At 42.3% G+C, this 26,884-nt stretch overlaps 1 protein-coding gene across 1 annotated transcript; it reads left to right on the top strand.

The window, feature by feature from the left end:
- Nucleotides 1-26,884, top strand: celf3a (cugbp, Elav-like family member 3a). The gene is made up of 15 exons (XM_079231868.1): nucleotides 1-53; nucleotides 167-186; nucleotides 4,152-4,304; nucleotides 5,989-6,071; nucleotides 15,653-15,701; nucleotides 17,142-17,270; nucleotides 18,328-18,407; nucleotides 18,991-19,134; nucleotides 20,361-20,505; nucleotides 22,031-22,177; nucleotides 22,487-22,546; nucleotides 23,120-23,224; nucleotides 23,843-23,986; nucleotides 24,155-24,287; nucleotides 26,572-26,884. Exons 3-14 carry the CDS (start codon nucleotides 4,160-4,162, stop codon nucleotides 24,280-24,282), a joined length of 1,359 nt encoding a protein of 452 aa, XP_079087994.1. The 5' UTR covers nucleotides 1-53; nucleotides 167-186; nucleotides 4,152-4,159; the 3' UTR covers nucleotides 24,283-24,287; nucleotides 26,572-26,884.

Genomic DNA, 26,884 nt, shown 5'->3' with positions numbered 1-26,884 from the left:
GAGGAGGAGGGTTGATGCTGTGGTGATGTCTCTTCATGGTCTGACGCAGCTGAGTAAGTCCTCCAGCTTGATGCATCATATGAGTGCCACCACCATCAACACAATTAGTACACACAATTAGTCAAATGTTGAAGTTGTTTCTTTCTTTCGCTGTGTGTGTGTTTAGGAGGACAGAGGCCCATGTGAGTAAGTACATTCAGTAAAAACACTCTCACCCTACACACAATAATTTAATAAAAACAACAGGTATTCATATGTCTCCATTATGCACAAGAGGTCCATTAAATGCATGTTGTAGTCAAATAAAGAATGAATATCAAATTTTTTAAAAGGTTGTGTGTTTTATTTATATACAATATCTCGTAGCAAGGCATATGCCTTAAGACAGAAAACCTTTCTGACAAATTGGTTTAGGAGATTATTGATTTCACAACAGAAGAAAAAAAGAACGCCCCGTGAAAACCTCGATCAAACTGTGTGTGGAGTATTTTACTGCCCCAGGAAACACTTCTGTCATTCAATTAGTTAAAGTCAGGTGTGGAATCCCAAGTACTTAAGTACAATTTGAGGCACTTGTACTGGACTTTAGTATGTTCATTCCATGCTAACTACTCAAATTCATTATAAGAAATATATCCTACTTTTTACTCCGACATTTATTGAACATCGGTGGTTAATTGTTACTTGATTAGGATGTTTTTATCCAAAACATGACCACTTTTCAATTTATGATGCATGTGTTGCTTTAAATCTTCTTATATCCTACTATAACTCAGTCCCAACCTTGTTTTTTTAGATGTGAAAAAAGTCTGCATGTGCAGTTAAATATTCCAGTCTTTTTGTAAATAGAAATCAATTAGTATTTAAAAAAGATTGAGTTTAATTTTTTTTAGATTGAACTGCCCAACAAACCAATATGAAGTATGTACTGGTTAAGATTAGCTGAACCTCAACCAGTTGCAACAGTCAAATGCTACTTGGATATGAATTCACCAGAAAAGTTAATCCAACAATATTGTCCATATATGCACTAGCCGTTCTGCAATATTACTTTTGATACTGATGTATGTATACTGATATTGATTCAAAGACAATTTGCTAAAATTGCTTCCTTACTTTTCCTCAGGTTTTTAATGCAGGGCTTTAACTTGTATTTTAAGTATTATTATAATTGTTTGCATTGTTGTGTACTTTTACTTTAGTAAAGTATCTGTGTACTTCCTCCTTCACTGTTTAAATCCCTAAAAGCCTCATTTAGGTTCCCAGATATCTTTGGCAACGTCATACACAGTCTTAATAAAACAATAAACAGCACTGAGCATCGAGCTCGTCGCCAGATGTCGTTGTTGGTCACTGAGAGAAAAGAAAAAAAAATCGACATCCATTGTGAAAGTGACACGAATACGTTTGGAATCGCAGTTACGTGTCACGTTCATTTAAATTAGGTTAAAGTCAGATGAATCCTGCCGGCGCTGTAGGCTTATATTGGGGTTGGAGGGCGGGAGGCAGGATTTAGTGCTGCTGGCAGATGGCCGTCTTAACACAAGAGACAAGCCGAGGAGACATTCTGCTGTCGGAAATAAATACATTAAGGGTTCCGTGGTCTCAGGTTTATGGGTTAAAAATAAAAAAAATAAACGCTGTAATGTTGCTGGAGCCGAGCACGACCAGATCGTGACTCCTTTGAAGTGTCACCGTGTGCGCAAGTCGGGTGTGTGCAGCCTCCTGCGTGTCATGTGGGCTCATTGTTTACATGCTGTCGAGATTTCACAGAGGGCGTCCCGCACTGCCGTCCGTGCGTTTACGAGCACGCCCATTGAAATAATGTTGGTTGGTTTTGTTTTTTTGTTTTTACTCGGAGAGAGAATATCGTAGCCGTGGTATTGTGTCACGAGTTGTGTAGACTCATTTCAGCACCATGGCCAGCTCCACGACGAGAACAAAAGGCGGATTTGCTTCGCTTGATGTCAGGGACCGTCTGCTTTTTACCCATCCATATGAAAAACGAAAAATGTGTTAAATCCCTCAGAATAAGAAATACCACCTCTTGCCTTCTTTACAAACATATCTTTTATTTATCTTTTGGCCCCATTTGACTGCTTAATTTGTAACATCACGTGATATACGGTGCATTTTTGCTGCATGCCTTCAGCCAAAGTGCCTTTAAGCTCATTGTAAAGCTCTTGCTCTTGAACTTTACAGACCTAAGATAAGATATCACTTCAAAACTAGTTGGCCTCAAAAGGGGTTCACAGTGTCTTTCTGAGTGGAGTTTGCATATTATTATGTTGTTTGCATTTTCATCACAATATAAATATATACTAATTCTTATAGCATAAGCCTATATGCCTTTATGGATCACCATAGTGCACACATGGTTGTGGTTGCTCCAGCAGCACAAGAACAGAAATAATAAAGAAATGCAGCATTACCTACAGCATACCAATGCTGTTTTGGAGAAATTATGATATTTGTTTTGGATATTGGGACGTCAAACGTTATAGAAACAGTGCACAATCTCCAAATCGGTAGGACAGTCAGTAATAACCAACATTAACCTTAATGTGAAAAAGCTTTAATTTAAAATTGGGGGTTTGGAAAAAAGCCCTAATGTACACACGAACATACGGCATCACATTGTGCAGCCACGGCTGTGTTTTATTTGCCGTCTCCTTCATCACCTCCTCCTGCCTCTCCGCCTGACACAGGGCTGGTAGTTTAGCGACGGTCCCTGGCGGCAGACATCACGGCTCGTACAGCCCAGGGGAGGAGGGATGGAGCTGAGATGGACAGGGAGGGAGACACCGGCTTACGACGTCAAAGGAGTACAGACACACACACACTGGGAGAGGGAGAGAGGAGAGGACAACCAACCAGACTGCCAATTCCCCACGGTCTGCTGAAGGAAGCCTAAATTCATCTACCACACCACTCTTCTCTCAGCTTAGCGAGAGAGATTGAGAGAGATTTGTTTATTTTTGTATCAGATTTATTTGAAAGGGGGAAATCTCGGAGCATCTGTCAGAGGGGGGGGGAAAAACAACAAGCAGGTCTAGGAAAACACGCTCATGCCGAATAAAGGACGGTCGCTGGATGTTACTTGTGTTGTTATAGTAGGGGTACAGGCCTAACTTGTTACAGGATCCAAAGGCGCTCTCACAGACAAATGAACTGAACAATTGAAATTGAACAACTAAATAACAGCGGGGGGAAGAATAAAGGGATCCACTCATCGCGCCGATTATTTGCCACGAACAGCACCACAGGTATGATTGTCATTTTCCGCTTCTTTTTTTTTCTTCTTTTTGTTGCAACTCTTTGTTGTTTTGTGTTTTTGGTCAGATTTGTGAAATCCTGTTCGGGTCATTGTTGTTGTCACCCATGTCTCGACAAAGAGAGCGTGAGTCTCCAGCTGTGTTGACAGACACGCTGTCATGTTTCTGTGTGGGGCTTGAATATAGGCGGCCTCGACCGAATATCAAGGATTGCGTGTATCCTATTATTTACTCTACTTTTTAATGATTTTTATGTCAAGCAAAGAGAATATATCTCCGCTCTGTAGTTATTTATCGTGATTATTCACATTGGCATAATGTTCACATACTGCCAATAATATGAACGTTATGAGATTATCATTTTATATTTCGGTTATTGATTAGTTTTTATTTAGTTTTCTATGCAAATTATACACACCATGGTGAATCCAGCTGTTGAAGTTATATGGGGAAAAAAAATGTTTTATTACAAAGAATCCCCTAAAATATCACTCTCACTACTATCACTATTCCTATAGGATCCTGTTTAGCTTTGACAATGTATCGACTTAAAGTGAAGTCATAGTGGCTCTCGGGTTAATTTGTGAGAATTTACATATTAATATGTTAATGTCTTACCCTACATGATATTTATTGGGATATCTATGTTCAAAACTCTCCCACCAGATTACTGCCATGTCTCCAAGGGTGTCGATTATAAACTATTATTTCAGCCCCCCATTCCCACTGAACGCTCCCATCTGCACCTCCATCCCGGCCTCCTGTTTGCACCTCCTGTGCAGTGTGAATTAAAGCCCGCAGGCTCCTGTCTGCTCCTCCTGATCGCCTCCTCCAATCTGTGTGTGCGTGTGCTTGCGTGTTATTATTCCTCCCCAGACTTCCCAATGAAGGAGCCTGACGCAATCAAGCTCTTCATCGGGCAGATACCCCGAAACCTGGAGGAGAAGGACCTGAAGCCCATCTTCGAGCAGTTTGGCAAGATCTATGAGTTGACGGTGATAAAGGACAAATACACAGGGATGCACAAAGGTGAGGAACAAGAACTCCCATTTGATAAGATTTGGTCTCAGGGAGCTCATATGAGGAAATATATTGTTAATTTAGTGTTAGTCATGACGAGAGCAAAGCCTGTTAATCGTATATATGTCCTGGTTTGGTTTGAATTCTCAGTAAATATACTTCATCCACGGTCCCTTTGGGGCCTCTTAAAGGACCCATGTGAGGCCAAAACCTGATGTTTAACACTATTGATCTAGTAAAAAAAGAAAACTGATTCACAGTTGGTGATAAGTTTACATCTTCACTTTTCATGGAGTGACTCAAATATTTAATATTTTTGACATTGATTGACTAAAGTATTGATCAACCGTGAACGTTTTTTTTAATGAGGCAACGATTCAAGTTGGACTCAACATATTTCAATCCACGTCAATGCAGAAATGGACTAACTCTGTAATTGGTCATTTCGACCACATAACCAAGCGCTGTATTATATTTTCACACTGCCATCAAGAGCCGTTTGAAGTCCAGTGTCCTGACTGAGGACAAGAGGAGGAGCCCCTGGTTTCTGCTTTAGATTAATGGACAATACGCTCTTCAGCATGAGCCAGTTTACTAAGCACTCACATTGTGGAGACCTCTATGAAAACAATTGAAATGTGGAAACACTGTTTAGCACAGTGTAAAACATAAATAAAACACATGGAATGAGGATTATGTTTACGAGGCCTCCTGATGCATGCTGGGAGGTTTCCTTTCACGCCCTCTGGATGAAAAAAAAGGAGGAATTTCAGGATATTGGTATTAAAAATGTTTCACAGAACTCTGCATTTTTTTTCAAATGGTGGCGACCAGAAACTAGCCGTCAAAGATCAATCTCACAAAAAGTATTTTGTCAGTACATAATTGGCCTCAAATGGTGATGTCAGTCAATTTTGAAGAGTTAAGTGTCACCCACTACCAAGTAATGTCTCAGCACATTCAAAATCCTGCTTGACAGACAGACTAAAGCTGGTCACTGTGATCTCAGCTAAACAATGATCCTTACTGTCATTTCTAATGCAAATCTGAGCAGAGAAAACAAAGACTTTTATAAATCCACATCAACCATCAGCCATTTGGGAGACGTATAGGCCAGGTGGTATCAGTCCTCTAACACCTATAACAATTCTGCATACATTTGCATATTCATGATTTGTGGGAGCCCTAAAGGTTAATGAAGGCCTTTCTCTATTTTGCGGGACTGCATACATTTGGCCTTAGCAGCGTGATATTAAATACCCATTCAGACTGTTTGTGTCTGAATGGTCTCCAGGTATTGGGATTTAATAATGCCATAGATCTAGAACTATTTAGCAACATGTTAATTGTGCGTTGTTTTATTTGAATTCATGTTTCATGACGATTGAAAAACATTTGAATCATGACTGCCTGATTAAAGGCAGGAGGTGTATTTAGAAATGTTTAACACATGCTGACCTAGAACAGTTGTTTAGATAGAAGCAATGCACAAATATAAAATGGCAGATTAATAATAGGACAATAAACTCCAGCAGCATGTTTCTGCCTACAGGCATTCAGGGACAAATGGCCAATTAAGATGAAGTTACAATAACATTGCACTGCCAACTCCAGACATTATGTGTAGCATATGAATCTGACATTAAAAATACATTGACTTATTGCTCTCTGATCTTCTAACACTTGTCTACAGGATGTGCCTTCCTGACATATTGTGCACGTGAGTCCGCCCTCAAAGCCCAGAATGCACTGCACGAGCAAAAGACACTACCAGGGGTGAGTGTGTCTTTTTGAGATCCTTGCATTTAAATATATATATATATATATATATATATATATATATATATATATATATATATATATATATATATATATATAGAGAGAGAGAGAGAGAGAGAGAGAGAGAGAGAGAGAGAGAGAGAGAGAGAGAAGAAAAACTGGCATGCTAGGCTATCTGAACGCACCACACAGACACACAGCGATGCCAGAAAATTAACCGAGTTTGACATGCAGGCCTGACTTCCCCCTTTAGCTGATATGCTCCAATAAAGGTCAGAGGCTGCTCTCTCTCTTATGTTTCATATGTGATGCATCCAGACACATTCATCCAGTTACGGCATGAGTCATCTTGCTACATGTCACGGGTCGAAAGAGACAGCTATGAGGCTCGCTGCTGGAGTGACTATTCCCGTTCTTATTCTCTCTGATGTTTCTCTTCCTTTCTGTGTCTCCGTCGTTCTCTCCCTCTTCTCCCCCTCCCTCCTTTCCACCCATCTCTCCCCCTGAATTCTAATCAAAGTTAAACCTAGCGTTATTAGCATAGCCAGGCAGCAGGTGTGCTGCCAAATGACATTTCCAGAGCTAAATATGACATGACAGCCGTGTCTCTATAATAACCGACTATATGAGAGACAAGGCGACAAGGCAAGGAATTACTGAGACAGAGTGTGCTCCCAGACTTGCTGCTGCTTCCTCTTTTACTAACAAGGCCTTACCCCTGTTTCCTTTTGGTTATTTTTGCTGAAATCTACATCATTCACTTCTTTTTTCTTTTTTCTTTTTTTTTTTTCTCCCGAATGGCAGCGCATGACCATAGTTTTGGAGGAAAGAGGAGCAGGAGAACAGTGTAGGGCTGCACCGAACGATTCATTTCAGTATTGATTTATCCGATGAATCATTCATTCAGCTTTGTGATGTGATCAAATTGCTCGTTTTAATTCTACAAACAGTCCAAAAATTCCATTGCTATTCATTTTGGTAATTTTTCAAACCCAAAAAATGCAAAACATTCTCTGGTTCTGGTAAAATGTGAGCTGCTTTTCTTTGTCTCGTGTGACAGTGAACTGAATATCATTGAGTTTTAGGCTGTTTGGACAAAACAAGGCAGATCGTGATGGGCCTTTTCCACAATCTCTTAAGACATTTATAGACAACGCAATTAATATTTGGAATTTTTATGCGACAAATAAAACAATGATTACAAATGCTGAAGGCTGGCTTATTGATTGTTTCAGCAGAACACTGTCGTAATGGCAGGCAGGAGGTTATTGGGCGACAGAGACAGTTGAAGGAGCAGGCTGGTACTAGTGTGGCAACAAAAGAAATCCCATTGTTAGCGTGACAGTAGCGTGACCTTCCTGACCTCTCGTAGGGGACCAGCAGGGCCCAATGCCCCACGGCTAGAGCCCTGTCCCCCCTGTGTTTCAACCCTGCGGCTCTCCTCCTCACAACCTCTTACCTCTAAGCCGTGTGGAACAAGCTGAACCCTCCTGTGTTTCTCAATCCTTCCCTGCCCTCCCCCCTCCCTTGCCGAAAGAAGAAGAAGAAGAAGAAAAAGGCAAAAACCATATTATTAGCTCCACACACGCCCACGCGGACAAGAACTGCTTCCCACCCCTTCTACCAGCTGTGGTGTAATTGTCATCTAATTGCACCTGCACTGCCAAAGAATAATTAACTTTGGCATCTCATGGTTCGGGCGATACAAAAGAAATAACATGAAAGCAATTATTGGACTGAGAGGAGAATGGAAGCTCACCTGAATGAAGAGAAAGCTGAAGGATGTCATTAACACTCAGTACTGCTTTTTCTGTAAGCATTTATCTCTGGAAAGTAAGAGTTGGTCTAATGGTTTTTTCTCTCTTTTTTTTCTTCTTTCTATTTTACTGATTTTTTTTTTCTCTCTGCTAACAATGGGAAAGAAGAAAGAAAAAGAAATAAGTCAGGCAGGGGCGAACAGATGGTAGTTTCGGAGTGGCACCTGGCCTTGTGTTTAATTTCAGGTGAGAGAGTCCGTCTCTAAGTGGAAGGGGGAGGAAGAGTGTCAAAAGCACATTGAGCTGAAAGTGAGAGAAAGGTGGAGTTTTAAAAGGCAGGAGGAAAAAATAAAGGCAGGAGCAATATACCAGATTCGCTCTTAGGGGAAGTGTGGAAATGGAAGTGGGAGGTGCTCACATTCAATCCTATTTGGACATCTTGTACTTTTTTCCCCTCTGTTCTTATCGCTTTATCTCAGGCCATGTTCGTCAGCTGGTGTGAGGCTCACAGAGACAATAACATCCAGTTATGCCCCATTAAAAAGAAGCCATTTTACACCCAACTTCTATTTCAACAACTCTCAATAGATAGTTGTTGAATGAGCTGAATGACTGAATTGTGTTGCTTTTTGCCATCAAAGGTCCTCAGACACAAAAAGGAGACAGTAATTGTTTTCACTATTCATTAAGCATTCAAGTCATTTTTCAAGACAAAATGTCAAATAGACACTGTTTCCAGCTTTTTTTAGAAGGAAATGTTTTCTGGTTTTCCTCTATGATCGTACACTTTATGTATTTGAGTTTTGGACTGTTTGACATTTCAAGATGTCCCCATGGACTTTTCGGGCAACCAAACGATTAATTGAGAACATAATCAGTAGGTTAAACAAAAAGTTAGACATTTGGGGAATTTCGCTTAGTGGCCTTCTGATACATGTATGTCCAATAACTATTAAGCTGCACTCTGTTAGCTTAGCATAGCATATACACTGGAAACAGGGGGAAACAGTTAGCATGGCTCTGTCCACAGGTACCGAAAACCCCCTTACCAGTACTCGCTAATCAACACATAATATTGTGTTTGTTTAACAGCCAGCCTAATGGTTTCCCCCTGTTTCCAGTCGTTATTCTAAGCTAAGCTAATGGCCTTTAGCTTCATATTTAGCATACAGACATAGAGGTGTTCTCCTAACTCTTGGCATGAAAGCAAATTAGCGCATTTCCCAAAATGTCAAACTTTTCATTTGATCGATAAGGAAAATAATTGTCAGTTGCAGCCCTGAAGCTCATTTCTGCATCAGTAGAGATACAATATATTAAAGCCTCATCAACACTCACTGTCTTGAATTAATATTTGCAACAATACCTCACACTTCATTTTAAATGCAATAAGTATTTAATAGTGCCACTGTGCCCAAGTGAGAAAGTAGCTGCGCGCGTGTGTGTTTTGGTGTATATTTGCATGTGCAGCGGGGGAAGGGAGGGCAGGTGTTCGCACTAACGCGGTTTAATGAAGGGTGTGTGTGCTTTTGTGTGCGTGCATGCGCGGCTGTGTGTAAATGTCTGTTTGTCTTTGTGTGTGCGTGTTTCCATGGAGAGTACACATCCAAAGATATGGATGGATGGAAGTTGTTGGGTTTATTATAGGCTCCTCTCAGGTTTCTTCATTCATTATCTGTCGTGTGTGTGTATGTGTATGTGTGTGTGTGTGCGTGTGCGTGTGCGTGTGTGTGTGTGTGTGTGTGTGTAGAATCTGAGCTGCGAGGCCTTCTGTGTTTAAGCTGCCCATACGAGAGGAAAGAGCCCTCTTTGAGTGGAACATCTGACTAAGCCTGACATTTACTCAGCCATAAGGACTCAGACGGAGCAGACAGAGGGGTTTTATCAATAGTCTGAAATAATGCATATGCTAAATATAGCTCAAGCTTTTGCCGGATATGAGATGGGAAGTTGTAGTGCCAGAACGTTGTGCCCTTAATGTCTGAGCAATCCTTCTGCTGTAGAGATCATGTGGACCATGAACAGTTGCAGGGTGATGTTTACAGTCTCTTATACATCTGTTATGACTTATTTAATATCTGCATTTTGGTCTCTAGGTGGAAACTAACATTCATGCGCACAACTAAGGAAAAAAAATTACCCACAAGCACAAAGTACATTTGTTTCGCTGCGGCCATTAAACATTATGATGTGAACATGAGCATGTAAACCTGCTCACATATCATTTTATGTATCTGACTATAAGCAGATAAAGCAGTGCCTCCATATGTGTCTATGTGCTGATGTCAGTGAGTTGCGGCGATGATGATGATGATGATAGCAGCAATTAGCGCGGCCTCAGAGCGAATGTGTTTACTTGATGAATCTATCTGGAGTTGAGTGTGCGTTCAGGCGTCGATTCATTTACATATGCATGCATATCAATGACGACGCAGGACAGGCGGCGCCGACTGACAAACAAAAAAAAGGGCCCGTCCTCTGTACGTCACTCTGGGGCGACTGTTATGATGAATGCAGATTGGATTTATAGAGGTGGTAAATGGGTGTGAATTAGAGAGAAATTGGATAAATGAAGGAGGGGGAAGAGGGGCCAATAAGGGAGGCTGGGGTGAGGGGAGGGAGAGATGAATGAAAGTTTGAGATAATGAACAGTGTGTGGCTGTAAGGGTGGAGGGGGTTGGAGGTGCATTGAGGCAGTGTGTTTATCAGCTTAAATACAGACATCTGTTACTGAGAAATAGTGTGTTTTGGGGGGTTAGGGAGTGTGCGGTGGTACGGGAACACACAAAAGTGGAAGGAGGCTGTTGTCTCAAAAATCATTAGGCTCTTTGAACTACATATACACTGGACTACGGTGAGTTAACAAAAAATAAAAAACAAAAAGAAAGTAGGACATGGACCCTATCTGTACACACACACACACACACACACACACACACACACACACACACACACACACACACACACAAATGTGTCCGCGATTCAGTTCTTTTTCCCTTCTGCTCCACTGAGTCGAGTCAAACAACACTTGACATGAATATTTAACAGTCAGAAGAGACAAAACAATTGAGAGTCAACTTGAGTGTTGTTAGAAATTTACTCTTTGATATTCAGTCTCTACACTTTGAAAGATTTTTGTTGGCTGTCTGACAAAAAAGGCAGAATGTCAGCTTCAATAGCTGTCATCTTCGCCTTGATACCGGACAGACTAGTGAACCCTGTAGGGGAAGGAGACAGCACTGGGAAGCAGCTTTGACACTGAAGACTGGTTCATTGATTAAATATTATTGAACTGTGCAGGCGTGGAGCTGTCAGTCTCTTTGTGTTTGACTGACTTAGCGACTGGCTGAATTCAGGAGAAGGTGCTTTCTCTGCCTGCCTGCCCATGTGTGTACGCATCTGTGTGTGTATCCACGTGTGGAATCATTAACAGACCGTACTTATGCATCTCTGCTTTTTGTGTGTGTGTGTGTGTGTGTGTCCCTGCCTCTGTTGCTTTGTTCCAACTCTTTGTGCAAGCTCACAATCATCTGCGTCGCTTAATCCCCCTCCCCCAATTTATTTTTGTTCCCTTTTCTCTTTTTTTTTTTGTGCCTGTGAATATACCAATTTCCACCTGTGCTTGTTCTCTTCCCCCGGGTGAATTCACAAGTGCGTCCCAGCGTAAGTGCATTTGCGGCGAGGAGGTGGATGGAGAAGCGAGGGAGCGAAAGCAGCAGAGACGGGAGAGGAGCGGAGCGGGGAGGGAAGGGGGAGGCGCTGGCAGGTTGATTACGGTCGCAGGTCTCGTTGCCTGGAGACGGCGGGGACGAGGGATGCCAGGTTGCTAGGCGACCGGCACGATGCAATGACCAGCTCTGTGTGATGGAGCGGAGGGGAGGCAAAGACAGAAAATTGTCTTTGTGCCCCCACCGCCCCACCCAACCACCCCCACCCTCCAACTCTGCCTCCCTGCTGTAAATGTTCTTGAAAGAGCAGGAGAGATGCTCTCTGCTGATACATTTACCATTCAGAGGGGCTGCTGTTCAGGGCAGAATGGAGGGAAATTGGAGAGAAAAGAGGCGACAGAAATGTGTCACCCTCACACAGCGGCAGCCGGCTACGTAGACGTAACAACACGGGCTGCATTGAGCCGAGAGCGCAGAGATTATCATCTGCTCCACGCGCATAATAGAGAAAAATATTATCATCAATATGCCTTACTCGCCCCGGCTGTAAACGACCCTCCATCTAAAACACATTTACGTCGTCGTGGTGGAGGAAAATGCATTCGCATGGGAGCTGAACGCCTCCCTTCGGTGCGTTGATGTTTTGGGGGGTCATGCATTATGGCGAAAGGGTCGGGTCTGTGATTTGATTGAATGACCTATGGATTTAATATCTCATAATCCCAGGAAAATCCCCCGTGGCATCGCAGAGCGAACAGATTAAGTATGTGTCGATGTTGCTGTGAGCGACAGGAGCATACAGAGAATGTGTGTGTGTGTGTGTGTGTGGGGGGGGGGCAATGAATGTGTGTTTAGTCGTCGGATGATTGTATATAATATCTGGGTGTTTGGAGATGGAGCACAAGGGGGAGCAACAAACCAGACAGCACACTGGTGAAAATGGCTGTAAAAAGGTTTTTCCTTGTGCGTCTGTGCTCAGTGTGGGACTGTTTTTGTAAACAAGCCTGAGAGAGAAAGGGGAGAGAGCAACAGGAGGAGGAGGAAGGGAGAGAGAGCAAATTACTGTAAAGTGTGCGTTAGTGGTTTAGGCTTAGAGGGAGATATTTCTGACCCTGCTTCTGCATCTGCTCTCGAGGCAGCGCCAACATTCAACAGGCACGAGCGCTCCCTCCATCATCCTTTTTTCTTTTTTTGTGTGTGTGTGTGCGGTGTCTTTCATTTTTCCTCTCCTCCTCTTCTCCCCCCTCCTCCCTCACACGTCTAATCCCTCTATCTCTCGACCTAGAAGCACCCTTTGTCCTCCTCGTTTGTTTTTCGCCCGTCTCTTCCGCACGTCGTTCAGGGCAACCTTGTTTACCTGATGTGGAGTTCTCATCACCGGGGTTGTCATGGCGATGGCCATGCGAGCGCCCGTCTTCGTCAGAGAAGTGGGGCCGGTTGCCGTGCCGATCTGAAGTGGCACAGCCTCGATGGCCTCCACTTCTCACTGTTTTCCCTCTTGTATATTCTAACTCCAATCTCCTGAGCCATCTGCTGTGCTTCTCTCCATCACCGCCGTCGCTGTTTCCTCCTGCAGTGAAATATGGGCCTCGGCGTTTTGCTACAGGCATCATTCAAACACAATATCCATCAAAGATGTCACACAAAACTACTGCCATGTGGTCGTAGCATCCGCTTTCCCTCCTGAACTCAACGCACCGATGAGACAAGATACCACATGAGACGTATCCTTATCTTTGCATTGACAAAGTCTGGTTTTATTGTAGATGTAATTTGTATGTAGAAAGAATTTGTGTGCGTGTGTATTTGCTGTTAGTGTACAGCATGTGGGTCAGGAGCAACCACAGAGGACACTCAGGTCTTGTTGTCAGTATCATATTTTTGACGGTTGTGCCTGCAAGATTTAAGGTAGATTTATTTTCCGGTTATCCAACGGGAAAAAACCCAGTGTAGCCAACTTTCCAATTAAAGTAGCTGGAAGACTCCGTGACGAGTGGTGAGTGCAGGTGAATGAATTGATTGATTTTTCTGTTTCGTCAGAGCATTTGATTTATTGATAGCTGTTGGGATGGAATATAAACAAATTTAACAAAAAAGGTTTCTAAAATACATCACCTACCCTAGCTTTAAATATAACTTAAATTTACTTAATGTAATAAACACAGGAATGAATATTTGTGGAAACAATAACCAATATGTTCACATCTAGGCCTGTACTGTATGTCACATCTTATTTATATGACCACATCTGTATTAATCATGTATCTTTTTCTGTGGTTAAAAGAAACGTTTCCCAGTTGCCTGCATCCTTAACCATCAGCTTTAATTTGATTTAATTTGCTGCCCTCTTTGCCTCCATGCCACACATTATATTTTTTCCATAAAATATGGAATGCACCCCCAACTACTGCGACCTGTAGTTGACAATCCTTTGATGGAAACCATCTTAATATTATACCTAATATCCACATGTACAAAAGTCCACAGTGAGATAAAAGAGTGCAAATGAAGAGAATAAAGCAATGTGTTGTTTGATATTCAACACACTCCAAGTGCAAATAGCACAATAAATGATTGGTATCGAGGTAAATGGTGAACAAGAGACAATGAATGGACCCTTTTACAATAACACAAGTCCTTTCTGTCGAGTGCTTTTCTCCAAAGCACCCTACAACACCACGAGTACCTGACTTTTAGCGTGTGGGCCTTGTCAGGATGAAGTTATCTTTGCTGCAAACAAAACAAAAATTACTATTCACTGACTGCAGTGGCAGACGTCGACTTTTGCTTGACTGATTGGAAGATGGTTTTGAGACGTTGCCCCTCCGTCTACTCTATCATCGTATTAATTGGTGCAATCAATTGGAGGCGCTCAGTGAGCGGGCACGGGGGCCTCTGCAGCAGTTGGTGTTGGTATTTCAGCCGGCGGTTAGGTACAACGGTGGCGTGGAGGCGACAGTGTTTGTGCATGCGGGTCCTGGCGGCGGAGCGCAAACCGTGGCCCCCGGTCGATAGTGTCTCCTGGTGACCGATCACAGCGGATCAATCAGTGACACGGGATCAGTGACTGGCTAAAATGTCACCAGCTCCATAATTAAGACCTTCATTAAGCCACAGCTAACAGAGTGTCACTCTGTTGCTCTCACCTCGACTCCTCACCGACAGCACCCTCCCTCCTTCATCCTCCTCCTCCTCCCCTTCCCACACACTCACATCCCCCACCCCCATCCTTTCCTCCATATGCTCCTTCCCTTCCCCTCAATCCCTCTCAATCCCACCCTTTTGCCCTCTCTTGTTTGTTCTTTTCTTCATTTCACTCAAACCCTCTTTTCACCGTGCTCTGTACATTTGAAAGACGAGGCACTGATGTGTGCACAATTTCATATAGGGGGTTTTGTTAAATAGTGGGGAGGATAATAAAAAATGGCATTTCAGCAGCGTGTCTTTTGAATGCATTATGAAAAGGTCGCCTAATCCCTCTCTGTGTCCTGTGTGCTCTCCTTTTTTCTTTGTCATTCTTTTATTCTTTGTTGTTTTTCCACTTATAATTCCTTCCTTTCTAACCCTGTATAGCCTCATCTCTGTCTCTCTGTCGGCCTCAGAATCTCTCGCTATTCTGATGCTGCATGCTCCTGTAATCCAGATTAGCCGGCGAGTGTTCTTAATCTTATCACTTCCCCAATCCTGCGTGGGTGTGTGCTTTTCCTGGTTTTGTGTGATAGGGGGACAGGGAACGATAGACGACAGGATTAGAGCAGATTCTGAGAGAGACTTGGAGAGAGAGAGAGAGAGACTGTACGACACTGTGAATGTAACATCACACATATCGGTGTCATAGCCGTGGTCTGCTGGAGTGGAGTCGGCAAAAAAAGAGAACTTAGTGGGGGATATAGGAGGCTGGAGCTCAGGCCCAATTCACGAACATCCATACATGTGCATGTGTCACTTTACGTCATACTAACGCATTAATACAATTTCTAGATGGTTTACAGGACGCCAGAACACACAAATGTCATATTTTGCAGTTTACATGACAAGTACCGGCCACAATGTGATGAAGTGCCAGGGTTCATAGATTCATTTGTTTGTCAATGATCACTGCTGCTATCCTGCATTTAAAACTGACCGTGCCACGTGACCTCTTTCTTTCCAGATGAACCGTCCAATCCAAGTGAAGCCGGCGGACAGCGAGAGCAGAGGGGGTAAGAGACACCTGTCCCCATCTCCAAACACAGCACCTGTTCAAACAACCCCTTCACCGTGCACACGACCAGCTCAACCATTTAGTCTTGAATCCACACGGAAACACTCGCAACAAGTAAAAGACTGTGACAACATCTCAGAATGACGCCGTCAGAATCTAGACAATACCAGTTAATGATTAAAGAAATGTCCGCAAACAAGCAATTGCAACAACAATTTGCATAGAAAATATGCAAGAGGTTATCAAACAGTTCAAAACTATGATTCAAGATACAGTAATGATTAATTACCTGGTAAAATGGAGCATTGTTATTATCATTAATACTATTTTCACTCATTTACTACAACGCCTACATACTTTACATTCTTCTTGCACATTACTGGGACACCTGAATAGAACAGAGCTTTTGCTAATGCTATTAGACACACGTATTTATATCACCTGTGCTTTTGCTACTGTGACAAGTCAGAATCTCGGCTGTGAAAAAGGTCTTTTTGAGATCCTGTTCTCCAACGTCTCGACATTTTAACTACACATTTGTTTATCTCTAACCAATTAGCGAAAATTACTATAGTTTAAAAGGGGCCATTAGTTTCCTTTAATTTCAGTTGTGTATGGCAATGAGCTTGCAGACACTTGAAATGAACTTGATCCATCACAGTCAACATAATGGTGGATTTTATTGTTGTGCTTTAGTCTGAAATGTTGGCTGTCAAACCACAATTTTTAATACAATAAATTATAATTTGAGTTTGATGGTTTTAGCTTGTGAATTGAATGCTTAACGCCAGCAAGCTCTCAAATCCAAAACACAAGACCTCATTTTTAACCACAATCTCAAAATACGACACCATGACACACTCACTGTGACTGATTCTGTACCTCAAGCTTCAAGTCTCGTGATTTACATACCATACCAAAATGAACTGGGGGAGGAATTACAATCTGATGTAAAGGAAAATAAATAAATAAATCTACATAGTGCTATATATCTATTGGCACATTTTGGTCTGCAGGGCTGCAACGTGCATGTGATTGGTAGTAAATGGGCTAAAACATGCAGAAACACTGGTCTGATCCTTCACAGACGGGGACAGACGGAGCAGCTTCTCTGACAACACAGAGGGTGACAAACATTTGAGTCACCGCCAGATGCTGTTTGTTTGTTGTGATGTTCATGCTACTGCACTCTGGTGGCACTGTGAAGCATCGCAGGCCGATCCCTCCTACGTTGTAGCTGCTTATCACACTATTGTCCTTTATTATTCATGCATGTACGGTGACATGGCACTCCTTCACCTCCCCCCTTTCCCTCTGCCTGTAACACCTCTCCCATAAAACATCTGCTCCCCCTTTATTCCCTCTGTAACCTCACTCACATTATCCGCACATTATCCTGTTTTCTCCCTCCCAATCCCGGCGACCTCATTCCCCTTAGAAGACAGGAAGCTGTTTGTGGGCATGCTGGGAAAGCAGCAGACGGACATCGACGTGAGGAAGATGTTCGAGCCGTTCGGCAGCATAGAGGAGTGCACGGTGCTCCGCGGGCCCGACGGGACCAGCAAAGGTGAGAAACACACAGAATAGATTCCATCCAGCATGGAACATGTAGAAACACACACAACATTACTATAACCAGCATGTAACACAAATTCATTGTTGGGTATATAGTCAAAGCATGACACAGGATAAAAACAATAAGAAAACAACTTATTTCCAGTCAGGATAACAACAGACTGCTGTGGCTCTGTTACATTGAAGACTTATGTGAAAGTCATCATGTTTACTAAAATACTAAATGCATTCAGCAATCTTAAAAATAAGATCACAATAATAATAGAACAAGCACACACATTAAAGGATTTAGATCCAAAAGAGCCACATCTATGGATTTTGACTAGTATAATATCCATGCTTTGGTGCCCGAGCATTATATACACAGGACTGAACAAAGTTAGCAATGTTTTACTATTTCAGTGATTTCAGGTCCGATACTGAAATGGATGGAAGAGCTAACGTGTTACTGTATCTAAATGACACACCCTAAACACCCTAAACTCAGGTTTCCTTTAGCTTTTAAAGATCTGAAGATGAACGGATTACAAGTGAAACTTAGTGAAACAAACTTTGTTTAACTGTTTGTGTTTCTATCCAGCGTTGAGAATTAGGCCTTCAGCACTTTACCACCACGTGCATGTTAATTCATATTGTCACTAACAACAAAGCTAATGATATTTGCCATGTAAATCAAAGTCCGGTGACAGTTCAAACACAGATGCTAGATTTCTTTCTGCGTTTGGTGCATGAGGCATGACTAATGGTGCAATAGGTTTTATGGGTCATGGCTAATGATGCGTTTGGTGGTTTACGGACTGTGATTGATGAAGCAATGAATGTTTTGTGGACCATGTTTAATGATGCCACGGTAACTGATGAAGCACTGGATGTAAGACGGCTCCTAATGTATTTTAAAGGGAAGTAGTTTCTGTATACCGTGAGTGAGTGAGTGAGTGTGTCTGTCTGTCTGTCTGTCTGTCTGTCTGTCTGTCTGTCTGTCTGTCTGTCTGTCTGTCTGTCTGTCTGTCTTTGTGAGGCCAAGTTTAATGGTGTGTCATTTCATGTAGGCTGTGCATTTGTAAAGTACCAGAGCAACGCAGAGGCCCAGGCCGCCATCAACGCGCTGCACGGCAGTCGCACTTTACCCGTGAGTCACACACACACACACACACACACACACACACACACACACACACACACACGTGCAGAGAAACACATGGTCACACACACTCAAATACAGTATACACGCTTTGAGATGCTCCAAATCCAGTCACATCGACACTCAACATGGTGACTCAGCTAACAGTCACCACTTCTCTTTTTTGTCCACCTCCTTCCTCCACACACACACACACACACACACACACACACACACACACACACACACACACACACACACACACAGGACAAAAATCTTTGTGAAATGTGGTCATCTTTTTTTCTGCTGCAGGTAATTTGTTACTAAAAAACTAAACCCACTAAAGTAATATGTAACTGCATGTAAAGAAATATATTTAATTCAGTCAAAACAAGAATTATTAAAATAGTAAACAGAAATGTTTGCACTTATTGGATGCCTGACACTATATAACCAAAAATAAATGAAGGCAGACATTGGAGAAATGCCTTGCAACAAAGGTCCGTTGTCGGAACCAGGACGCTGTGGTTGTCTTGGATCCCGAGACCACCTGGATGTCCAGTTGTGTTGAAGCGTCCCATTTCCTCCCCAGGGCGCCTCGTCCAGCCTGGTGGTGAAGTTTGCCGATTCAGAGAAGGAGCGAGGGCTCCGGCGGATGCAGCAGGTGGCCTCTCAGCTGGGAGTCATCAGTCCCATGACCCTGCACCTCGGGGCCTACAATGCTTACACACAGGCTGTGAGTAACCCCCACCCCTACAACGCCTACACGCAGGCTGTGAGTAACACACAGATATACACTTTTCTTCAGAAACACACACTCTACCTTTCACGAGAACTCTACCTGAGTGTTGCTGAGAGGTCTACATCTTCTTTTATTTAATAAATATCCACAATGAAACAGAGAATATGACGTTTTATGTTCTTTGTGCCGACTGATCGTCTCCGAAGAACAATAACACGATTGAAGATTAATCCAGTCCTGCAGTAAAAGCTGAGGTGAAAATATAAAGTAAAAAAGATTTGACTCAAAATCTACAAAACGTTCTGGACAGCACACTGTACTCAGTGAGTTCCATGTGGTTGTAATACAAGCGTCTTAATGTCAAACAAGGAGATTTTACCGGGAAAGATTTTGAGTAAAGCCACGTTACTGCTCTCGCTCTTAATTGACCGTTTACTGCAAATGGTTTCAGATTTGGCTCATTTACAGTCGCTCAGTATGTGATGCTTAAGGAGGCCTGACAACGCTTTTCGTTTTTTACCTGTAATGGATGTGTTGATTTATAGTGACATTCTTTTGTTCAATAAAAAAGTTCAACTAAAACCCCATATCAAATTGCTTTCTGAAAAGTGCAGGTACACACACATGACGCTGCAGAGGCAGGATTTGATATATATATTCAATATACAATATTTAATATAATACCAATTCTAACCTGATTCAGCACACTGACTGATTCGAAATATCATGAAGCCTCTGGTGAGGTCTGAAAAAACTGAGCGAGTCACCAAGAACAATTTGTCTGTCTGTGTTATGTTGCAGAGACGAGGCCTTCAAATGTATTGACTCCTGATTGAGGTTCAGACTGGAGCCGTTGCAGTTATATTAAATATGTTTGACTTTTATGATGATGCAATTGTAATCTACAGAAATCACTCACTAAATGTCTGGTGTTGAGCCTTTTCACAATTTATTGGAAGTTTTAAAGTCTCCTGGTTTAGTTTCTCTACTTTACAAGCCTGAGATTACACTCGGGGAACACACACCTAAAGTCCTTCACGTCATTCTTCTTCCTCTAAACACAGAATACCCTGGATTCCTCTCTCCCCTCCTCTTGATCACAACCCTCTCTCTCTCTCTCTCTCTCTCTCTCTCTCTCTCTCTCTCTCTCTCTCTCTCTCTCTCTCTCTCGCTCTCTCTCTCTCTCTCTCTCTCTCTCTCTCTGTGTCTCCGTCCTCCAGTTGATGCAGCAGCAGGCCCTGGTGGCGCAGTCGGCCTACCTCTCTCCTGTTGCCACCGTGGCGGCGGTTCAGATGCAGCAACTCGCCGCCCTCAACCCCAACAGCATCATTGCCACGCCGATCTCATCCATCACCCCCTCCTCAGGTAATGAGAGGCACAGATGTCTGGCCTGGCCGGCCTTGATTAGATTTACGCCTGAAATATGAGCACAGCTACACGAGGAGAGGTGGACCTAAGAGGACAAAATAACAAACATCTATTTTGTTGTTTTTTCCCCCCTTCTTCAGTCTGCCATGAGGTTAGCCGTGTTAGCTTTTACATGTAATGTGGAAAAGGGAGTAAAAGGGTGGTTGAGTTTGAGTGCCTGCATCCTGCAAATAATTGGATAGTCTGTGTTCTAGCAAGACTAACACTGGCTAACCTAATGTTGATCTCAGAGTTTGAAAAGAACAACAACTCAGTACTCAATTTAGAATGATATGAAACAACAGCAGCAACCTTTAACTAATGAAACTGTAAACAGTGAAGGTACAGACATTGATGTCCCCCTCAGGATGAATAGTAATAACTTTGGTGATCCCTTAGCTAATTAATTTAGTGCCATCATCAGGTCAAAACCTTAGTGTGCCCAATACTTTGATTAATGACCAAATATCTTGCTTTGGCTGTGTTTTACAAATGTAGGCATGTTGAACTAAGATGATGATCATGGTAAACATCACACGCTCCCTGTGGAGTTTTCTTGTGCACAAGCAGAAGTTATATTTAGAATGAATGTTACTCACATTGAGTGTTGAATGCATTTCCTTTCTTATAAAACAACAAAAAGAAACTTTTATTTTTTATCCTGCATTGTTTACATCCATGTTTACTAGCCTGCCGGTTTCTTCAGCCCCACCTTTATTGGCTGTATTATATATTTCATTGCTGTGTTTCTCTGTGCTTCACAGCCACCTGTAGCTCGGTGGTGTGAATCCGTTGGCAGGAACACGTTTCACTTCTCTCGCATTAAAAAGAAATATGCTCCATAGCACCAGGATAGGTCAAGACCTCCACAGGGTACCTTTAACGTCAGCATGTAAGCCTCGTCATTGTGAGCAAATGAGCATGCTGATGCTAGCATTTAGCTCAAAGCACCGCTGTGCCAGAGTACAGCCTCTCAGGGCCGCTGTGAACTCTTACTCTGGTTAGAGTTTTTCTTCATAAATGTTTACATTCTATTCATATTTTTTTATCGTCTATACATAATAATACGTAATATTATTATTCTGTACACACAGTATCTGTTGCACATCTGGCCGTCCTGGGAGAGGGATCCCTCCTCAGTTGCTCTTCCAGAGGTTTCTTTAATTTTTCCCCAGTTCAGTTTTAAATCAGTTTTTTTTCTCAGCCGATGGGTAGAAGGAAAAAGGTGTCATATGTCGAACAGATTGTAAAACTCCTTGAAGCAAACGTGTGATTTGTGATATTATGCTGGATAAATAAATTGACTTGTAATGTAATAAATGACTAAAAGAAACAATCATCAGAAATGGAAATCAAATAAGTGTTCTGTTGACTGACACATCCATTGATTCCCAGCACACATCTCCTTTTTGTCTGCTTTTAAGTCTGTATTCCTGCTGCTGATTGAACCTATTTGAATGAAAAGGAAACATGTCTCCTGCAGGTACCAGCACTCCTCCCTCCATGGCGGGCACACCTGTTCCTTCTCTGCCTCCACCGCTCACATTGAACAGCTACGCCTCGTTGCCAGGTCTGACCAACGGCCAATCAGCAACTGAACTGTACACCAATGGAGTTCATGCCTACCAAGGTACGGCCACGGCGTCCTTAACAGCAGCTACACAAGAGAGTAAAGAACAACTGTGCTGCTGTGAAAATCCTATTCCTACACAGATTCGCAGGCTTCTCGTTTTGATGTGGAACCACGAAGGTCTAATCAAGAGGAGATTAAATCAAAGCACTAAATGTTATTTGGAGTGTGCTGATGTGTCCCAAATAGCATTCAGTTTTTTCGTGTGTGTGTGTGTGTGTGTGTGTGTGTATGTGTGTGTGTGTGTGTGTGTGTGTGTGTGTGTGTGCGCATATAGCAGTTGGTGACGATGTGTTTACTGTGCCACAGCTCAGAGTCCTGTCCTGGACCCGCTGCAGCAAGCTTATACGGGCATGCAGCACTACACAGGTGAGCCTCACTGTCTCAGTATGAACTGTGTTAATTGTGTCCCATATTTAGCACAATAAATTGTGACATAAATCACCATTTATTCATATGAATGTATCACTGTGTACTTGCCTTAATGCTTCTATTGATAATGAGTTTGCATATAATGTTTGCAGTAAAAAAAAGAGAAAAGAAAAATAATATGCATTTCACATAAGGTTTGACAACTGGATGTTTAAATTCCTAGAAATCACCTTCCAGTCCGTGGAACAAGAATGCAAAACAGTTTTATGTAACATAATGGGATGCAGCTACATTACTTTTGCACCCCCCAATACCCAACACTGCATGTGTAAAGTACAAATTTACATCAAAAGTCAAAACATGCACATATATTACAAAATATAAATACCTGCAGCCCTATATGTAAGTCACACATCACAAACTAAATACAAAGCATCCCTGGGTTTTAGCAAATCTGTAGGTGGGAATGCAGCTCTGTCAGATGTTGTTTTGAGGAGAAACTGATTAGTTTGCCGTCTCTATCGTGCCTCACCGCTGCTCTCGGCTCACCTGTTCCTCCTCCCCCATCAGCCACCTACCCGGCTGCCTACAGCCTGGTGGGACAGCCGTTCCCCCACCAGCCCACACTGGTGGCTCAGCAGCCGCAGCAGCCGCAGCAGCTGCAGCAACGAGAAGGTGAACTCAAAGAGCCGTGCACAAATATTCATATCTCAGAGAAACATTCCAGTGGTTTTGCATGTTTTTGCTTATTCACCACAAATCACACACACTGACTTAAAGTCACAGATCGCTATTCCGGGATATCTGTTGGTTTTCATTTATGGTTTTCATGATATGAAAAGGTTTTGGCTGACTTTTACAACTCATTTGAATTATGTAATTTACCACAGTGAAGATAAAGACTGCTACTGCTGATTATTTCCATTACGGACCAATCTATACAGTATTTTTTTTATTATTTTGATACTGTTTAGTCTATAAAATGTCTAAAAATAGCAAAACAAATGTCAAATATCTTTTTTGGTCCGACCAAGAATCCAAAAGCCTTCAAAGATATTTGGGAAAAGAAAAATAAATAAATGCATTTCCCCAAATGTCCAACTATTCCTGTAAAGCACTTTTGATATAGGGGTTTCAAGTCAAGTAAAGCATCTCTGATCATCTAGAAAAGTACTTTACAAATAAAGTGTATTATTATTATTATTGCACATTGAGATACTCGCACTAACTCAACACTGCAGTCCTCACTAACGGCCTCACTTGTCTTGTCTTCGTGGCTCTATCTGTGTGCAGGTCCAGAGGGCTGTAACATCTTCATCTACCACCTGCCACAGGAGTTCACTGACTCTGAGATACTGCAGATGTTCCTTCCCTTTGGAAACGTCATCTCTGCAAAGGTGTTTGTAGACCGCGCCACTAACCAGAGTAAATGCTTTGGTGAGTCACTGGGTTGCTGTTGTCACCTCGTGGTTCTTATGTAAAGAAACACTCGTTTTCACATCATTTTAGCATCATCTACCTTTTACCTTTTTCTTCCTCATAAATGATGCAGCTGTTGGCGAATGTTTGTTTTTGATTCCTTCATTCTGTTACTTCCCCCCTCAGGTTTTGTGAGCTTTGACAACCCGTCCAGCGCCCAGACTGCCATCCAGGCCATGAACGGCTTCCAGATCGGCATGAAGAGACTGAAGGTGCAGCTGAAGAGGCCCAAGGACGCCAACAGGCCTTACTGAAGGAGGTGAGTTATTGTGTATTGACATACTCGAGGAGACGGGGCGGGCTCGACGAGGGATTTATAGACAGCTGAACATGGGACTGGAAGTTTAAGAGACAGAGGGAATGTAATTGGGGGGCTCGGAGCTTAAATGACTGTCTTTCATGTGGAACTGAAGAAGTCAATAACCGTACAGTAGATTAACTTTAATGAGGTGGCAGCGCTTATCAATTTGAAATGCATTGTGTGCTCAGTACGTCGAAGGACAGTTTGATTGAGAATCTTTACTGGGTTCAAATGTTCTGTCTAACCAGTGTTCTGTCGCAGGGTTGAATGCCAACTGCTGTTCGTCATTAATTTTTGTTTTACTTTTCATTTATTGTTTTTGTGCTGTGCCATATGCCATTTTTCCCGAAAAAAACATCACACCACTCTCAAGATTGTCCTCGTCCATACATATGTCGTGGAGACGTGCGTCGCTATGGCTACGGTTGCCTAGCAACCGCTAAAAACCTCCCCCCCTTCCTTCTCACTGCGTTGTAAGTTAATTGGCCTGTGTTGGTTGCTGTGGCGATATTGCCTGTGATGGTTGCCATTAGCAATTTTTATTTTTGGGCCGTTGCCTTGATTCACCATGCTCAAACTGCATGGCGGGTTATTGTGGCGACCATGAACTGTGTTTGGTGCGTTGTGAGTCTCCTCTTATTATTTTGTCCTGGTTTTAATCCTTCAATCACTGATCAATAACTGTCACTGTACCTCAGCATCTGTAAGTAATTGATTATCATGACCAAGACCTCTAAAAGGTTCAATGCTAAGAGCTAAATTAGCCTGTTGTCCATCAAATATGGATATATTAGATTTTATTTTCCTTTTAGACTTTTTTGGTTTTTGATTAGTTTCCTTTTTGTCTGTCATGATTATCATTCTTACACATTCCCTATGTTTAGTTGGTTGGTGTGGTAGTTTTCGGTGAGTGCGGGGTTTTTGTTTGGTTGTAACTCAATTCCAAGTGACTTTGTGCCTGAACTTTGTTGTTCTTTGTGAGATTGGAAATGTACTCAACGTGCCCTTGTAAGTGGTTGACAACATGTTTCTTTGTGTGTGAATTATGCGTTTGTGGGAGGCAACGAGATGGTGCGTGCTTTTATATCTGTGTGAGTGTTTTGTGATGTGGAAAAATATGTGTGTGTGTGTGTGTGTGTGTGTGTGTGTGTGTGTGTGTGTGTGTGTGTGTGTGTGTGTGTGTGTGTGTGTGTGTGTGTGTGTGTGTGTGTGTGTGTGTGTGTGTGTGTGTGTGTGTGTGTGCGTGCGTGCGTGCGTGTGTGCGTGCGTGTGAGTGTTGTACCAACTGAGACACTAACCTTACTCTAGAAGGTTTTGGGTAAAGCTGTTTGGTTCCTGTGACACGTGCTGCTGGCTGAGGAGCTGCATTCCTCTGTAGGAATTCTGGGACTCCAAAACCATGATATACAACACCAAAACATACTCAAAGTGTTATAGTATTCAAAAGGTGCATCCAAAAATGTCCACTTAGCATTTCTAATAACCCAAAACACACAAAGTGGCTTGTACACAGGGTTTCTGCAGTCCACTGACCACGTTTAAAAAGGTTAGATATTGATTATCAGAAAATAATCAAAATTATAATTTATAGAAATCTAAGAAGATTTGAATACAGTTCAAGGGTTAATGACTACTTGTTAAGGATTTTTTAATTTCGTCAATATTTATAAGCAACAGATGATTCACATTTTTTGCTAAATTGTTCTATTTAGATAAACTGGCATTATAGTAAGGTCTTAAAATGCCACAAATAGATTGTTCTGGTACCTGCAGATGCCCTGTTTGCAGCAACCTGCATCACAAATCTGGTGGATGATTTGAATACTCTTACCTCCCTGAGAAACTACAGTTTGGTGAACATGACATGGTTCTGAATATCATTAGAATAAATGTAAAATGAGCTCCAACTGTTTTAAAAAATTTTTTAGGTTATAGTTATCCCCACCAGAATTCCTACTGTGCATGTTCTGAATTAATTTGCCTGCCAAAAGAAATGATCAACTATTTCCTAAGAACGTGCATATACTTGCAGCAGTATGACTGTCACTATTTGAGTTGCATGGACACTAGTTGATTACCGAGATTCCCCTGAGGCATCAGTGCAAGCAGTGTGTATTGCAGACACCATTCCACTTCCAAAGTCTTAAATGTATGTGTTTGATGTGTGTGATTTGGTTTAAAATGCATTGTGCTTCCCCCCCCCCCCCCCCCTTTTTTCTCTCCTCTTCTTCTTTGCCTCCAGGAAAACCTAAGAATTCAATCAAGAAAACCACTTGGGATGTCCCAGCCTTTTTTGGTTGTTTGACCAACCGTATAGCACAGGAGCAACACTTCACAAAAAGCAGTATCACGTGTATGCGCTTTCAAAAACAACAAACGACAGCAGTAATATCAGCGACAAAATACATCTACAGAATCCGCATCCGCAATATCAGAAGTGCTCCAGATTTCCTATCATTCCACAGCTGGATTCATTTATATTATGTACATACTCTATTGTCAGCAACAAGATCTACATGTTAAGAAAAAGCATATCACTGATGTTATTCTTCTGA

The sequence above is a fragment of the Taurulus bubalis genome (genome assembly GCF_910589615.1).
Source record: "Taurulus bubalis genome assembly, chromosome: 16".
Taxonomy (NCBI): domain Eukaryota; kingdom Metazoa; phylum Chordata; class Actinopteri; order Perciformes; family Cottidae; genus Taurulus; species Taurulus bubalis.
The sequence above is the reverse complement of the archived record's forward strand: the minus strand, read 5'-3'. Positions and strand labels throughout refer to the sequence as shown.